General features: G+C 28.9%; 1 protein-coding gene and 1 non-coding gene across 2 annotated transcripts in view; one reads left to right on the top strand and one right to left on the bottom strand.

The window, feature by feature from the left end:
* Positions 1–906: 906 nt before the first annotated feature.
* On the top strand, positions 907–978 carry Trnae-uuc. Its single transcript has one exon. It is a non-coding gene; the product is annotated as a tRNA-Glu (tRNA).
* Positions 979–3,223: 2,245 nt separating this feature from the next.
* The window catches only part of LOC111620604 (3-hydroxyisobutyryl-CoA hydrolase, mitochondrial-like), a 42,908-nt gene continuing 27,594 nt past the window's right edge, over positions 3,224–18,537 (bottom strand). Inside the window, 7 exon segments of the mRNA XM_023362569.1 lie at positions 3,224–3,596; positions 5,600–5,738; positions 7,739–7,894; positions 9,965–10,051; positions 10,138–10,283; positions 14,352–14,430; positions 18,119–18,182. Coding sequence (XP_023218337.1) covers positions 3,478–3,596; positions 5,600–5,738; positions 7,739–7,894; positions 9,965–10,051; positions 10,138–10,283; positions 14,352–14,430; positions 18,119–18,182 — 790 coding nt within the window. The 3' untranslated portion in view covers positions 3,224–3,477.

Here is an 18,537-nt window from a genome sequence, read left to right as displayed (position 1 = left end):
TATTTTCATTTCTTAACGCGGGCTATATGGTATTGAGATTTTTTTATTTTAAAGTCGAATTTAGGTGGGGATCCTCGGGAGTTTCCCGAATCAAATAACAAAAACTAAACATTCGCATCACCGAGAATTAGTTTGAAGATTGTCGAAATTCAGAGATTACAATAATAATGTTTACGATAAAATGTACTTTTCGTCATACTGACAACGATAGGAATATTGTCGAGTTTTCTTGTGCATTCTTGACAATGTTAGGGCCCCTCAATCGCGGGGCCCCGGTGCACAGCATCCGCCGCACCCCCCCTCCCCCCGATGGCCGGTTCTGAATGGCACAAACATACACAGCTTTTTGTTTCTTCTAGAACAGTTCACAAAAGAAACATTTTCACTCAAAATTACGAAGACGATATGTTACGTAGTTCATTTAAATTAAACACATCATGTCAAAGTAAAGAAAAAGAGCGATTAATTTTTTTTTTGCAATTTTTAATCATATTTTAAATTTATTTACTTTAATTAAAATGTATCTCTCCGTCTCAGATTAGTATTGGTTTGCTCCTGAACATCATACTTTTCCTTTAACAATAGAGCCGTGCCGATCAACTATTAACTGCTTTCAGGGGAAAACTGATGAATTGGAATAACGTGATTTTCCGGTTTGCACCGTAAGTTCATATATATTAACTATAATATAGTTAATATATTATTGAACATTGCTACCGCAGGCTATTCGTGGCTCGTTAGCTTAGTCGGTTAGAGCGTCGTGCTAATTTTCATTTGGCACACACATCAAATCAATCTAGCACCAGGTGTTAGATTGGAACAAAATTAGACGTTAAGCTTACCGATTCGTGCTTGCGGAATAATGTGCAATTATAACAGGGTTCGAGGACGACATAACAACCAACTTCCCACGTGGTCTAGTGGTTAGGATACCTGGCTTTCACCCAGGAGGCCCGGGTTCGATTCCCGGCGTGGGAATTTTTTTTCGTTTCTACCCTTTTTTAAGTCATCTATGTTACAAGTGTTGTCTTTTTTCGAATCTGATAGAAACAATCTTATCAATTTTTCTGCCCGAAGAGCCACCCCTCTTGCTCTGTACTTACAATCATGTGCCCTCCCCAGGTTACCAGCCACTGGATCCTGAGTGGTCCACTTCACCACTCCTTCATGGGTTGACCCATCAGTGGCCAAGCGATTTTCATACCCTGAACACGGAGTTCGGTGGTGAGTTTGCACCTCGTTTGGATGGGCTGGCCATGTGGAGTTTTCTGGGCTTTCTCCACATCTGTAACACCTGAATAGGGGCAAGTTTCCCTTAAAAAGACCTCCCAAAAAGCAGATCTCCCAAGTATTGAGTTGCCATAACTTAACAAACAAGCCTTCACATGGGCAGCACATGGGATGTCCCAAGGACCAAATTGGTCCGAGCAAGGTTATTCATGGAATTTTTTACATTGCCGTGAAATGGGGCAAAGACCAAGTATTCTCTATGATTTTATACTGTGCTGAGGAGCCTGATGGCAAAATTTGGGTCACCTCCCAGTCTTTTTTACCAGATAGAGCCAATGCTCAATGCAGCCCTTCAATAATGGGAGTCCCCTGCTCCACATCACTAAGCTCCCTTTACTCCAAGTATTCAAATACTTAGCACAAGTTCTTGGGAATAATGAAAACTTTTTGAATTTGAATACTCCCATCTTTAATTGGAATCACTTTGAATTAGGTTTTACTGTAGTTTTCTTTGGATCTTTGAATTAAGATCTTAGCTCAATTTTTCATATTTATATAGTAAATATAAAAAGTAGTTTACAAGAGATTGCACTGAGAGATAAAGAAAATCTTAACATTTTTTTATAAAAAGAAAGAAACCTGACTTAACCAATTCACTTTTCTTCTTTTATGATTTAATTTCTATCAAAAGGTTTAAGCTTGAATATAATAAATATTAACATTTTTGGCATATAATTTCATTATATTATTAAAAAAACAATCTAAATTTAATGATAAATAATGTTTATAAAATTCATCATCGTTATACTCTGGGTGAAAACCAGAGTTCTTTTTTTTTTTTTTTCAAGTTTTTGTTTAGATAATCGTCAATCTTCTGCCAATTAATTAATAAAGTTTTGCCATTTTATGAACCGTACCTGCTAGAGTTAATGTTTTGGCAACAAAATTTGGTTTTATCTGCAAAAAATGGCAGAACTTAAATTCTTCTTTGGTAAATTGTCTCTGAGTCAAATAGAACACACTGGTTCTTAACTCATATTGCTACATCACTATTATATATATACATTATATATGCAAACAAAGTTATGCAAAAATAGTCATTTCAGGCATATGTGTGTGTATATATATCAATATGAGTGATATCACATATACAATATTTTTCTCTTACTGCAATTCCATTCCCTCTGTACATCTTTTATCTATCACACTTTTACCAATTTTTTTGTCTTTTCATACAACTTCTACTAAACTCTTATGAAAGTAAAAATGCAAAATGAAATTAAAAAAAAAAAACTCTCTCCTAACTTTCAAAGGTTGAAAAAAATAAACAAAGTTTAGAATTTTTTTTTGAAATTTCACATCTTTTAAATTGTTTCATTTAAAATTTATGTTAAATTTTGAATAGTAATAATGAATAAATAATTTTGATTCTTTATATATAAATATTGTTTACCCACTTGTCATATATGATAGAAAATATTTAACATTTGCTTGTTACTGTCAAAAATATCTGTTAGCATTTCATATCTATTTTTCAATGACAAGTCTTCATTAAACAAACTATCAAAGTTTGTATAATGTATTAACATCAAATAAGTATTTCAAATATTATGTTACGGTGCTGCAGCTGACAGTATCATATTTCTGCAGCAAGATTTTGAAATGTATTGTAATTTTAATTTTTTAAATATGATGGCCTGATGGCCAAGGTGGTAGCCTATTGCTCTGGGGGACCTGGGATCAAATCCAGATGGGTAAAAAAATCCCTAGAAATTTTTCGGGAGGTGATCTGACCAGATATGTCAGCCCCCATCCCTCACCACCTGGCTGCCCCATTGTGGGCCAGGCCGAACCCATAATGGGCTTGCAAAAAGAGGCCCTCTTAGTGCCCACAGGGTGTAAAGAGTAAAAAAATTAAAATTTTTTTTATAAATAAATTAAAAAATTTCTTATTTAAGTTATTTAGAAATAAAACAAATCTATTTTAAGCAATATCTCTTTTAATCAACTGTATACACTTTCTAGTTATCAATTACAACATGTATACTTGCTACCATTTAGTCATTCCTGATGATAATTTTTGTATTTATTAACAATATCTTCAAAGATGACTTTAAAAAATACTATGCAGCTAATAAAACTAATTATAAACTTGTTCAACAAAGAATAGTGCTGCTCTACTTAACATCTTTTTTTAAAGAACTTCTGATTCAAATTTGACTTCAGAATAGAAATTTTTGAAAAAAGTTATAATTGAAGTTCTTGGCTGGAAGGCAATTTCTCAAAATATTTTTTGATGATTTCATCTGAAACTTCATTGATGGTGGATGGTTTCCATTTTGGACTGTTGTCTTTATCAATTAACACTGAAAGATTGGAAATAATTAAATGTTATGCAAATTTCAAAATGTTTTACAAAATATTAAAATTACCATAAAATTAATTTAATCAGTTAAGATAATTTATTTGTATATATAATAATACACCAAAAATTTTAAAGTATTTCTGTGTTTATATACACAAAAATACAGTACTTTCAATAAATGTTTTAATTACCATATTTATGGTATAAGATACAGTTTTTTTCCAAAAAAGACTAAAAAAAATCACCTCATGTTATAAGTTCAGATTACTACATGCCAATGAATTTCCCTAACAGACTTCAATAAGCTAGTGTAACATCTATCTAGCCAACTCTTGCATAAAAATCTTATTGTTTAATTAAACATATTATGATATTTAACATATTTATGATATTGATATAATATATTTATTATTACAATTTAAATGATTTAAAATGGAATTATTGTAAATATTAGTTAGATAACGTGAGATAATTATCAATCAATCATTAAATGTGAATTATATGTTGATATACAGAGAAAATAATACTACTGAACATGAATTTGGTATAGGTTTTACCACTGGAAAATTGAACACCACTCTGAACTTTAATGTAGTAGGCAGGCATATTAGTTACATCTGCATCAAAGTCAAATGTGCAAACATATCCTTTGTCTATGGAAGGTAAAGATTTTTTTGTAAAGGAAAATTTTTATGATGATTTACATACAACCATCCAGAAGTCCCGAAAAATGATGTATTTGTATTGCTAGATGATTTTTATATGAAAATTGAGAAAGAGGATACTTATAAGGACATAACTGGGAAAGAAAACCTGCATGATACTTCAAATGACAATGGAGTCAGCTTAATCAACTTTAAAAAATTTATAAAAAATATGAGGAAAAACCCTCAGCCCATTCCAATATGATTCATACATTCAAACAATACTTATCATAAGGAAAGGATTACTTTCTACAAATTTTTTTAAAATTGAATTTTCCAGCCCCATTGGAGAGTTTTTAAATTTTTTAAAAATTTTATTAATTGTATTAATTAATCAACTTAGCAGCAGCCAATAGTTTAATTCTTAGTAGTACCAGGCCAATGAAGAATATTTATAAACAAACCTGAACCTCTCCAAATGGAAATACTGTGTGACCACATACTTACATGTATAAGAAATATAATTAAAATATCCAAACTGAAACAAATTTCAACACAGTAATAACAACACCTTAACTTACTACTCCAGCACTATTTACTCTTCCAACAAATGTTTTTAGCTCACTTCACAAGCCTCATATCTGTTTTTAGTGCAGATTTGAGGCAGACTTATGAAGTAAACAGAAAATGTTTGTTGGAAGAGTAAACAGTGCTGGCATAGTGTAAGTTAAGGTATTGTTATTACTGTGTTGAAATAAAAAATATGGAAGTAGCATACAAAAAGTAAGAAGTTGCAGAGTTGAAAATCTAATTACTGTATTTACTGAAATCCATAAAATCAAATATACCGTATTTTAAGAGATACTAAAATCTGAACAATTTCAGTATATATAGTAATACTCAAAAGTGCTCAAGTCATTTTATGTAACTCCTACACCATTAAAGCAGGTTTTTACTATGTTTAATTCAAAACAAAATCATTTGATGCCAATTTTCAACAATTGAGTAATATATGAATAATATAAAAATTTTAAATTTTTATTATTTGTACTACTTTCATTATATGAGAATTTATTATTTTAAATATTTTATTATGTTTATCTTTCAATTAATATTTTGAAGTTTTAAGAGTGAAAGATAAATAAAATAATATAAAAAATGTAATGGAATTTTCCTTAAGTAAAAATTTTCTTTTGCTGAGAAAAAAAATTGCTAAGTTTTTAATAAATTACAAAAATAATATATATAGTGGTTCAATGCTATTAATTTTCAAATGATTATTTAGATAATTAAATTACAATATAATAAATAATATCAAAAAATTATTTGATTTTTCAAACAGTTATAAAATATATATTACCTGCTCTAACACCTTCAAAAAAGTCATTATCTTTAATAAAACGTTGTGATAATCTATATTCCATATTTAATGCTTCCTGAAGTGTCATTTTTCCTCCTTCTTTAAGTTGATGGAATGTAATTTTTAATGATGTTGGGGACTAAAAATAATTTATGTAATAAAATAAAAGGTTTAATATTAATTTCATAACTATTTACATTAACTTGTATGATGCAATAAAAAAAACACTAATAATTTAACTTCAAATTAAATAAAAACTAAACCACCAAATCAGAAAAAGAAAAATTTAAAAAGTTATTTAAAATTAAGATAACAATTAAATTTTTATGCTTTAAAAAATTGTTTTTTAATCAAGGAAATTGTTCGTCTCAATCATTTTCAATGTACCATTTTTCATTTTCAGACCCCCCCTATAAAACGGGTTCATATAATGTGAATTCGTATATCGCAACAAAAAAATTGCGAACATATTCATATAAAGACGCTAAAAAAACTCGTAAAATGTGGTAAAGCATCATCACCAACTCGTGTCGCGACAGGATTGGTCAAATCTAGACCAATAGTGGATATTGCATGAACCGTTGAGTTTAAACTAGCAGCAAAGCTACTAAAAACCATTTATTATTTAACGGCCATAAAAATTATATTTACATTAATGATGTCTCTTAAGTTCAACAAGGTTTTTGCAGAAAAATAATTTATCAGGAAGTACACGAGTGCCATTCGATGCACTGCTCCACGACAAAAACAAGCTTAAGCAATGGCATCATCGAACGGTGCACACTTGGTAAGTAATCCTACAACTTTTTGTTTATAGCATAGTTTATATGGATTATTACCAAAAAATTATACATGTTTTGGAAATGTTGAGTCAAATTAGTCTAGAATCTATTAATTTTATGGAAGAAAACCTTTCAAACAGCCGTAGTCCGTAAACTGCATACGTGCCAGGTTGTGATTGGCTCATGTATTTAAGGACTCTTAGAAAAACTGGAACGTATCTACTGCGTTATGGGGGGTCGACTGTATTCTTTTCTAAGGAGGGCAACATTAACAAAACATCTTGAAAGTAAATAAAATTTAAATTATATATTAGAACAAGTCAGAAAAAGAGAAAGAATAAATTTATTACTCACAAAGTACATTAGTCAGGGTCAAGGTTGATATGGCCTTTTTCCAAGTACTCCCCATTGAGTTGTATGTATTGGTTCAACGCATCTGCCAGTCCTGAAAGATGTGCTGAAACCTCTTTTGACATCTTCAGAACTGCTTCTGACTTCTTCAGAGTGACCATTGATGAGCTGAAACACTGACTCATGGCTCCAATTTCAAAAGAGGGAACAAAAAAATATGTCACACAGCTGTTTAGAGAATGACCACATTCAACATTTGATGGTTTGATATACATTTCCCCATAGCCTAAGGCCAAGATTGTTTGATCTGTAGTAAAGGTAATAATAATTTCCTTCTTAAACTACAGTGGAATGGTTTACCAACATGAAATTCCTCTGCATACAACAATTACAGAATAGTTACTGGTATCACATGACAGTTTTGAAAACCCTGGACAAATACATCTGACAAAAAAAGCTCTAAACTTCATATCTGGTTGGTCCTATACAACAATAATGCAAGTCCTCATGTTGCCAATATTGCTTCACAAAACATTGAATGTGTGCCATAACCTCTACACAGCCTACATCTTGCTCCATGTGACTTTATTGTTCACTCATCTGAAATTGGAGCTGTGGGGCCAGTATTTCAGCTTATCAACAACTGTTCTGAAAAAGTCAGAAGAAGTTCTGAAGATGATGTCAAAAGACAAGTTTCAGCATGTTTTCCAGATTGACAGCTATGCTGCAAGCGCATACAACTCAATGGGAACTACTTCAAAAAAAGGCCATATCAACCTGAACCATGTTTAACATATTTCATGAGTAATAAATTCATTCTCACTCTTTTTTAATTTGTCTTTGTATATTTAATAGATAATAAATATTTATGAGTTACTTATGAAATGAATATCTTTTTACTAAATAATTTCATTTGCAATAAATTATTTATAATTCCACTGATTTAAAAATTTTAATTTCAAAGTAGTTCTATAAATTAGATTTTTAAAAAAAATCATGCACAAACCATTTTACTCAATGTTTCCAATTGTTTCTTTGACCATTCTGTACCATCTTTTTCTAGATTCTGGAAAATATCTTCTATACTATCACCAGCAAATACATTATTAATTTTTCCTTTATCATGTTTTAATGCAAATTCTTTTTTATGCTCATTTTCACACTGAAATAAACAATGAAATTTTAAAAATAGAGAGAAATAATTCACAAATTTATACTTAATAAAAATAATTTAAATGCTACAAATTCAAATTTTTACTATTATATGTAATTCATATATGCTAATTTCAATTACAAAATAACAATACTATTTTGTTTACATTTAAATAAATTTTGTATTAATATATTAAAAAATTTAGTCATTACTTGGCATTTTCTTAAATGTTTTTATTCTATTTAAACATCTAATATTTAGATATTTAACTAGAATCAAATTTACAAAATGCTTGATAAAATCTGTGCCATTTAATTATATAATGATTTGATATTAATATTCTTTTCAAAATAAGTTTATAATGATACTTCTATAATCAAAAAAAAAAGTTGAGATTATTTAGAATATTATAGAATAGAAATAATCACTTTTATTTTATTAATCATTATAAGGGATTGGACAAACCAACTTGCACTTCATTCTATGCTAAAAATTTACAGAAATTTATAATAATTCCTATAATTCTATAACAATTAAACTTTTGTAGTGAATAAAAATTGTGATTAATAACAGAGAAACATTTTTTCTAATAAAATTAGATGAAAAAATTGTATTTATTAGAAAATCAAAAATAAATATCATCATCAATATAACTGATATAGAAAATGCAAAATGTTTGCATAAACTGTAATAGAGAAAACTAAAGAAAAATACAAAGATTGTGAGACAAAATAACAATAAATTATTTTACATTAAAATCTGTTCCAATACCAAATGATTATATGTATGTATAAAATAAAGGAAAAGAAAGAAACAGTTTCTTTGAAAAAATTTTAATTACAACTAATGTACACAAAACGTAGATGACACAAGAAAACATTCAATAGTTAAACTACAGGGTGTTGTAATTAACTGATCATACTCATAGCCTGTTGGAGCCAGCTCAATAGACACATGTTGATGAAGCCACCAGGCTTCATCAATATATGTTATTCACACTACAGGAAATAGATTTCTGAAAACAAAAATTAGTTCAAATTTTGATCTCTAGGCAAAAATATGATGCTTCAGGAAAATTGCAGTGATGTGATGTTATGCAAATTACTGTAAAAACAACATACCTGAACTATAACAGTCTCTGCCTCAGAAGTAGACCAGAATAACACAACATACTGTCAATATACCCACAAAATGCTTCATGCAACAATTGAGCATACCATATTACACTTCCAACATGGCTCACCAAATAAATATGTGATATAAAATAACATTTTGCTTTACTGATTTATGGTTTTTGTTCTTAAACTGCCATATTTTCATCTAATAGCAAAAGTTTGAACTAGTTTTTAATTAAACTTTTCTGTGGAAAACCATAATATTAATGTTATATCCTCTATAAGCCAAATTCGACATGCTTGTGAGGTTGCTCTGATTATTCAAAAAAGCCAGTTAAACTGATCAAATTAACTTTACTTTTTCTTTAGAGAAGTTTAAGAAGTTTTTTATCATGCTCCTTTTCTGTAAAGAAAAGATAAAGCTAATTTGATCAGTTGTATAACTGGAATTTTTGAATAACTGAAGAAACTTCACAAGAATGTCAAATTTGACTTATAGAGAATATAACACATTAATTTTTGTACCAGAATTCCTCATAGTGCAAATAATATGTATACCAACTTTCATCAACATATGTCCATTAGAACCATCCCCAGTCTGAATAGGGTCAATTTAATTATAAAACACCATGTGTATGCTAATTCAGATACTATGAAAAATTTGTACATCACATTTAAAAGAGACTGTGTCAACAATCTTTAAACTAGTATTAAATGTTAAAAGTATTTTTGTTCCTATTCTTCCAAACTTAATTCTTAAATATTTTTCAAAAAACTATAAGCTTTAATAACAAGAAGTAAATTCATTTATTACTGATAAAATGTATTAAATATTTGTGTTTTGAAATATTTATATTTAATTTTTTCTATTCACATTGTAAAAAGACAATAACTTATTTTAATATCACTAAAAATTCATTAGAAAAATCATACTAATTATATTTTAGTATCCATTTAAACTTACTTGAAAATCAAATTTAAGCAAAACCTTATCAACAGTTTGGAGAGTTGGATTTGGGATTCTGAGCAGGTCACTTTCCAAATCTTTTAACTATAAAATGTAAAAGATTAAAACAAAAGATTATATTCAGTTTATCAAATATTTAATTTTGAATACTTTTTTTATAATATACAAACCCTTTCACTAGAAACAAAATGAGTTGCAATTGCAGATTTAAGAACATCTCGACCAGAAAGTCTAAATCCAGTCAGAGCCAGGTATAATCCAAGTTTACCTGGCAAACGTGGTAAGAAATAACTTCCACCAACATCAGGGAAAAAGCCTATAAAATTTCATAGTTAAATAAATATTNGTCTGAGACTGCATTATTTACTATGTGCTTTTTATCTAGACCATTTTCTAAAGAAAACTCTGTCATAATTCATTATTATATTCTATCGAGAATGCAAAAGAAAAACTTTCAAAGATGCTTTCTGTAGTAAATTTTTATTGTATTACAATTATAAATGAATAAATAATTTAAAACAAAAAATGTCTAATCTCTATCTTTTCTTCCAAAATTCGCATTTACTTTATAATATAGTAAAACCAAACGAGCAATTAGTCATTGTGACATAGTCACTATACTGGGCTGCAATTTTTAATCATATTTTTAAAATTTATTTAATTTAAACTAGGACATCTTGCAACATTGTGATAGAATGGAGGTGGAGCTGGAAAGAAAAAGTGATTCCTGCACTTGTAAGGCACAGAAGAGGCAATCCTTACACCTAATGAACATGGACAGTTGAACTTTGTACTTGTTGCCACAAAAGAGGTAATCATCCTACCTGTTGGCCATGGAAGACATGATATCTTGCACTGGCCAGGTACAAAGAGACAATCCTTGCATTTGCCAACACATAGAGGTGATACAAGAACAAAGCAATCACCATCAATTGCTTTGTTTGTGTGTTTTGATGGTTTATTGTGCCTATTTTCTGTTAGTCATGTGCAATGCTGATTTTATTTTTGACTCCTAGTCTAAATTCCATTAGGAGTGCTCAGTCATATCAGAGAGCACAGACATTGTCACTTTAATCCCTTTGTATATTGAAAACAAAGTCATGAATTCCATTTTTTATATTTAAATGGACCATCAATACATTTCTGAATTCTTCATCTCAATTAATGGTAAACGGCGAAGTTTTATCAAAATCGCCCCATTAAATGTTGAGAACAAACTCAATTCTATAAGCCCATAGAAGATGTACTGATGACCATAAAAGATCACACAACAAAGTTGCACAATTTGTGCATTAACACTTTGTCATGCATGTTTGCAAAACGACCTTATATCTTGAAAACAAAGACTTAGACCCCATTTTTTATTACATTTTTGGATTCCTCATTGCAATTAATAGAAAATGACAAAGTTTAATCAAAATTCATTGAACAGCTTTTGAGAATAAACACAATTCTGTAAGCCACATAAAAGAGGCTTTGCTAATGCTATCCCTCAAATTAGTAGTGTCTTGCCCCTGTACATCATACTTTTCCTGTCAGTAATAGAGTTGTGCCAGTCATCTATTTAACTCCTTTCAGGAAAAAAATTTTGAATTGAAATAATGTGACTTCTGGTTTGCATTGGAAGTTCATATATAGTTAATTGGGGGCCTCCTGCCACTTATCTTTCCATATCTGGTCTTGGCTTTCATTTATCTAACTTCATTCTCAAGATTAAGGAAGGACAGACAGATGACAGTGAGAATTTATAGGTATACAATTTTTTCAAATTGCAGCCCAATTAACATTAACTTTTTCAAATGAATAGCCGTCTCCTTTCTGTTATATGGTTTCTGATTCAAGTTTTTGCTTATTATAACTTTTACATTATGTAAATCAATAGAATTTTGCTTTCAGTAACTACAAAATTTCAGTCAGTTCCGTTCATAAATTTCCAAAATAGAATAAATATGTTAGATATTTTTATTTATTCATACAGACAATAATAAATAGCATTCCACTTATAAATAGATGTGATATTCATACAAAAGTGCTTTTTCTGTAACAAATTGTACTTTTAAAGCATTGTTGGCTAGTTTATAGCAGCTACATACAACTCCAATCATAAACAACCCTCACGACAAACACTAGAGAAAAGTTTTTCGTAAGCGAGATTGCATCAAATATTTGCAATGTACTGTACATTGCTGAAACTTTGATAAAGTTGCATTGTGTTCAGGCCAGGCTATGTTTGATGATGTTAACTGAAAAAAATTGGTTAGTTTAGGTAAAAATTTTTTTCTTTAAGTGTTTTTATTAAAATTTCTTTGTTTAACATATTGTTTACTAACTGCATATAAAATTTAAAATTATCTGCAAAGTTTTTATTATTAATTCTACTTGCATATTTTTATTTTTCTAAACATTCTCTTGATGTTTACCAATTACTGATTTAATATTCTAATTGTGGTCCTAATACAATGTGTCAGACTCATAAAAATACAACATAGAAAAACATAAAAACTCATTCAAGGTATTTCTTAATTTAAAACTTTGCAAACTCTATTTAATAATCTTCTAAAATTATGATTAGCTTTTCTACAAAAAAATAGTTTAGTTTCTTAAGCAATAAAATCTATCCAAACATAATATCTTGAAAAAAAAAATAATGAAAGACCTATGCTTTAACTTTACATTATGCAATTTTCCCAGTAATGGTGAATTATACAATCCTGTATCAACTTGATGTAATGTGACAGAACATAGCAAAATACTACCACCAAATGAACAGATGTATTTAAGGAAGTGACGAAGTAAGTTTATGAAAGTGCTTTCTTAATTATTTTTTGCAAATTTTGTTATTTTTCCAAATCCACTTATGGGCTTTGTGTTTAATAAGAAAAGGGCTGATTTCTTTTGGGGCTCTAAGTAAAGAAACAAGGTCAATGATTCTTTTAGAGACTTAAAAGATAGAGGTTTATAAAATTAATTTTCAGCAATGCTAGATGCAAAGTTAAGACTTATTAGTTCCTCCTGTAAAATGATCTATGCAACACCCACGCATAAGTCATGGCAATGCATGCCATGTGCTTAAGGTGCAAACGTACAAATTAAAATAGCAAATCCCAAAATTTGTGTTTCCAAATGATTTTTGTGATCCAGTTTAAGTTCTGTTTAAAGCACGTCTAAATTTCTACTAGATCATACATTTCACCTAGTAATGGAACCTAGATGATCCAAGCATCAACAGAATACATATCAAATTTTCACAGTATGTAATAGAGGATTGTGTATTTCTTTCTATTAAATGTATTGTGTAATCACTAATTATCAAAAAGCCTTTGTTGGTAAATTTTGATACAAAGTAAGGTTTTACTATTGAATCTCTTACTCATCTTTTAACATATGTGATACATGATGAAAATGCTTTTCAGTGTAAAAGCAAAACATTCAATTGTGTAAAAAGCATACCTCAACATGTTACATGAATCATGCAAAATTCTATTTTATTTGTTATTATTAATATTATTCACTTTTTTACTAGCATACAAATTTAAAAGAAAAAAGCTTATAGTGGTGTTTTCATTCAACAGCTTTTATTACTTTTAGTACCTACTACTAATAGTATTAATAGTATTATGTACTAAAAGTAACTATTATTATTAGTCTAGCCCTAATCAGTTCTTAATACTAAAGTAATAAGAACTGATGAGGGACACCTGAAATACATTTTCTTGTAATTAATATCAATAAAGTCTGAATTCATCCATATTGTCTCCAGTGTTCCTGTATGATAAGTCCATAAAAAAACAATACTATATGCTTGAAACAGAAACTAATAACATATAATTTCTACAGAATGTATTATAAAAGTTCTACAGAACTTTTTACAATATGTTCTTTGAAAATTTAAGTAGAAAACAAACAAGAACAATGCTAATAATTTACAAAAACATTCCTCTGCAGAATAAAATAATTCTCTTAAATCAATTTTTGGTTGAATCAATTATATTGATATCAGAGTGTAAAGTTTTCAATTTATTAAATAATTAAATTCAAAAAATGAGATTTAAATAATAACGTATTTTTCTAGTTACTGATTATGCAGTAATTTTCCATTTTTAAAATTAGTTATGATCTACTGTAAAGAAATTACAAAGTATTGTCTGATTTTAATTTCTTTTTTTTTTACATTGTATGGATAGCTAAATGCCAAAGATTCCAGTAGCCACAAAAAGGTAGGAGACAGCAAATGGCAACTTAGATCCATTCAGTTTGCAAAATACTGTATTTATTGTATAGATTTATTTTAAACAAATATGAATATTTAAAATTACATTAAATTACACATGCATACAGAAATTATATAAATTTAGCAAAAAACATTCTAAAATTACATACTTACCAATTGCTGTTTCTGGCATTGCAAAAACAGTTTTTTCAGTGGCAACCCTGAATGCACCATGGACAGAAAGACCAACACCCTATAAAAAATGTTATTTAATAAATTATAATTGTCAAAACAAATGTAGATATAAATATAGAAGTAAAATAGTAATAACAAATACAATTAGATATAGAAAATAAACTAATTTATTTAATTAATATGTTAAAAATTGCAACTTCTACACATTTATACAATACAAATGTGTAGAATTTGCATATAATGAATTTCTAAAAATTTGTATTTGTTAAGAAATGATATTTGTGATTACTGCAATGTATAGGCATTTCATTATGACAGAATCAACAATATTTGCTATTCCTTAAGATAAACAAAATCAGATCTTTTTAAATCAACATAAAATATATTGGGTTGTTCGGAAAGTAAGTTCATTTTTTTCCATGGAAAAAAATACAATATTTTTATAATAAATAAATACTTTATTGAATTATATATCAACCATTTTGGTCAATTATCTGTTGTCATCATTTCTGATAGTAGCATGATTTCACATTCATAAAAGTTTTGATCATTGCTTACAAAATACTGATCCAAGTGATTTTTGACATTGCCATTTCAAGTAAATGTCTTACAGTTAAAAAAAATTTGTGTAGACCGGAACAAGTAATAATCTGAGTGTGCTCAATCTGGCGAATATGGTTGGTGTAATAGCATGTCCCATCAAAGTTATAACAGTTTCTGACCAGTTACCAAACCTGTGTGAAATTTGACATTATCGTGATAAAACACTACACCTGTTTTGTTGATCAATTCTGGTTGCCTTTTCTGTTTGATGATATTACTCAATTTGTTTACTTAATGGCAGTACACTTTCGAATCAATTGTTAAATTGTCTGGTAAAAGCTCCAAAAAAAAAAATTTCCTTAAAATCTCACCAAAGAGAACATCTCTCTTTAAGAACATGTGGAACCCATATATCAAGCTTTGAAACGAAACCAATTTGTTTCAAGTAATCATAAACAGTTCAATTTTACAAATTTAAACTCTTAGTGATTTCACATGTTGTTATTCGGCAGTTTGCTTCAATCAGTACCTTTATTTTGTTTATATTGGCTTCAACTGGCCATCCAGAACATGGTGTATTTTCAATATTGAAATTGCCAGAACGAAATTTTGTAAACCAGTTTTGGCACTGTCATTCTGTCAATACATCATCTCCATACAACTCACACAATTTTTTTCTTGCTTGAACAGAATTCTTACCATTTCGGTAATAAAAAAGCAAAATATGCCAAAAATGATGCTTTCGATCTTCCATATTTGATGGAACACAAAAAATAAACAATTGCACAAAATCAAACAAAATTTTTTAGAAATAAGCCTTAAAACGCTAGCTGCCAAAATATATAATGATAATACAGTAGAAAAGTACGACTAATCTGTCTAGTGGTAAAAAAAACGAATTTACTTTCCAAACAACCTAATAGTATTTTCTATTATTCATATATTAAAATTACAATATCCTTATGTAGACTTGTTTATTTGTTTATTACAGTTAAAGATTCAAAAATTCTATAATTTGCAAAATACATTTCACAAAAAATGCAGAAATATTTTGTAAAGAGAAATTTTAGCTTCCAAAAGTCAACATGGAAAAAAAATGACACTATGTAAAGCAGAAAAGGCATTTAGGGGACAATTTGGACAAATGTAACTATTAAACAAATTGATCACAATGTATAAAATAGAATATTTTTTTCAACAGAGAGGGCCTTTGCATGAACATAAAATAATTCAGCCATCATCTCATGAATTTATCAATTAATACAATAGATTCAGTAGCAACTGTTTTAAATAAGAGAAACCAGATATACTGTACTGTACAGTACATAATGAAAGCATATATAAAAACAAAATTACAATAACAATAATTAATAATTAATACAATGTCTAATGAAAATATAGGATAACATAAATATGTTATATTCAAATAGCAAAATTTTTCTGTTATGAGATATTAAATATAATTTAAAATTAAAAAAGCTTAGTATAGTATCTCATTCTTAGAAAATTCTTAATAAAATGGATAATAATGACACATCAAACATATAGTATTATTTAACAAAAATTGTCAGTGTTTGAATACAGTAACATATTCCAAGCTCATGATGATGATGATGATGATGATGAATTATTGAAAGTACTAATATCAAATATACTTTAATCTCAAATCTTAAATTGTTTTCTTTTTTTGTTATTTGGCATTTATAATATCATAAGACAGATTTTTTTTTAAATAGTATATGTAATAAAATGTTTTACAGTTTCTTGTAGTCCTTTAAGTTAGAGATATACTTTGTCTATACCGAGGGTGTATACTCAAATATTACTCAACTTTACCGTGTTATATCTTTTAATTGGCAATGCCAAAACTCATGAGATTTTTTGTGGTTGCCCCCTAAGTCTTTTTGATATCATAAAATTGTTTGCATAAAAAAATTTGATAAAATGGCATTGCACAAAAATCAGGATATTGATATATATGTAAAAGAGCTTTCTGAACAGGGATTGACTTCCAGAGAGATCACAAAATAACTAATATCTAGTTCTGTTGCTATAAGTCAGAAGACAGTAAGAAATATTATTTGTTCTCATACAAAAACACAATGGAATGCAGAAAATGGGGATTATTTAAAACTTTGTTCAAAACCTAGGCCTGCACAATGCAAAGCTAATTCTGAAAAGGTCTGCAAACTACTGTCTACACCAAACTCTCCAAGTATCAGAAACATTGTGAAGCAAATTGGAACTTGCTAGAGGTCTGCACAAAACATAATTCATAAGGATTTGAAAGCAAAAAAAGTACAGAAGACTAAAGTACATTATCTTTCTGCAAAACACAAACAAAATCACAAGACAAATGCTCACAAACTGTACAAGCAACACCTGGCAGCAGGTAGATCAGAATTTATGGTGACATTGAATAAAGCATATTTCTACTTAAGCTAGTGTAATGGAGTTTGGAAGATCTGTTACCCCTTTCCTGGTCAAAATGTTCCAAAATTTGTTTGACAAAGTGCTACGAATGCTGGCCAGGTTTATGATCATTGATGGAATGACTGAAAGAGGAACACTTCCTCTTACAGAAGTCCCAAATAAAGTTAAGGTAAATGCTAACTATTATATCAGCAATGTATTGAAGCCATATTTAGAAAGAAAAGTTCTTCACATGTACCCAGGAGAGATGGTCAAAGTTGTTTTCCATCATAACAAAACCTCTTCTCACACTGCAAAGAAAACTGAGGAGTATCTCAAACATCTGAAAGCTTCTACAGATCTCAATTATATATATAAAACAGGATACAGGATATTCCTACTAAATCACTGGACATCAGTCCTTTAAATTTCTTCAGTTTTGGATTCCTTAAACAATGACCTTTCCACTGACTTGCTGCAACTTTGAATGATCTTTGGAAAGTACTTAAAGATGAATGGTCAAATGTAATCTCTGAAAAATGTAAACAAGTGTTTGACTCATGAAAACGGCAATGTAGGCTTGTTGCCAAACAGCAAGTACACATTGAACAGACCAAAACAATTCACAGAAAGATTTTTAAAGATTTGAATATACACCCTCAGTATTCTCATTACATAAACCAATCTTAAACTGTAAATGATGTATCACATTTCTCAACTTTATATTTAATTTTAAGTTAAAATCAACGTTTTTTTTTTTCTTTTTTCAGTTAATATAAAATAGCACTTACCCCGCCCATTGTTATTCCATGTATTAGTGCCACATAAGGTATCTGAAGAGTAGCTATTAATGAAATATAGATTAAATATTTAATTTATAATTTTATTAATTAACAAATTTATGATAAAGTTTATTTATTTATACTATTCAAATCAAGTATGCAATAATATACAGTAGAGCATCGATTATCCGAAAGTCAATTATCCAAAAGAATTCCAGTCGGCAAATTTAAATTTTTGCCAGTGCTGTGGCACTGCAATCTTTGGCTATGTCTTGGGCTACTCAAATATTTTACGTTTTTGATACTAAATTAACTTCTGAAGTATAATTTTTTATTGTTTTTATATTTTTCAATATATTTATTTTGTTTGTACAAAATAAAAAATTAATTTTTAACGATACAATAGTCTTCGTTAGGCTTAACATCGA

This window comes from Centruroides sculpturatus, unplaced genomic scaffold (genome assembly GCF_000671375.1).
Source record: "Centruroides sculpturatus isolate CEXI.00-Female unplaced genomic scaffold, Cexi_2.0 scaffold137, whole genome shotgun sequence".
Taxonomy (NCBI): domain Eukaryota; kingdom Metazoa; phylum Arthropoda; class Arachnida; order Scorpiones; family Buthidae; genus Centruroides; species Centruroides sculpturatus.
This window is presented reverse-complemented; position numbering and strand designations above follow the sequence as displayed.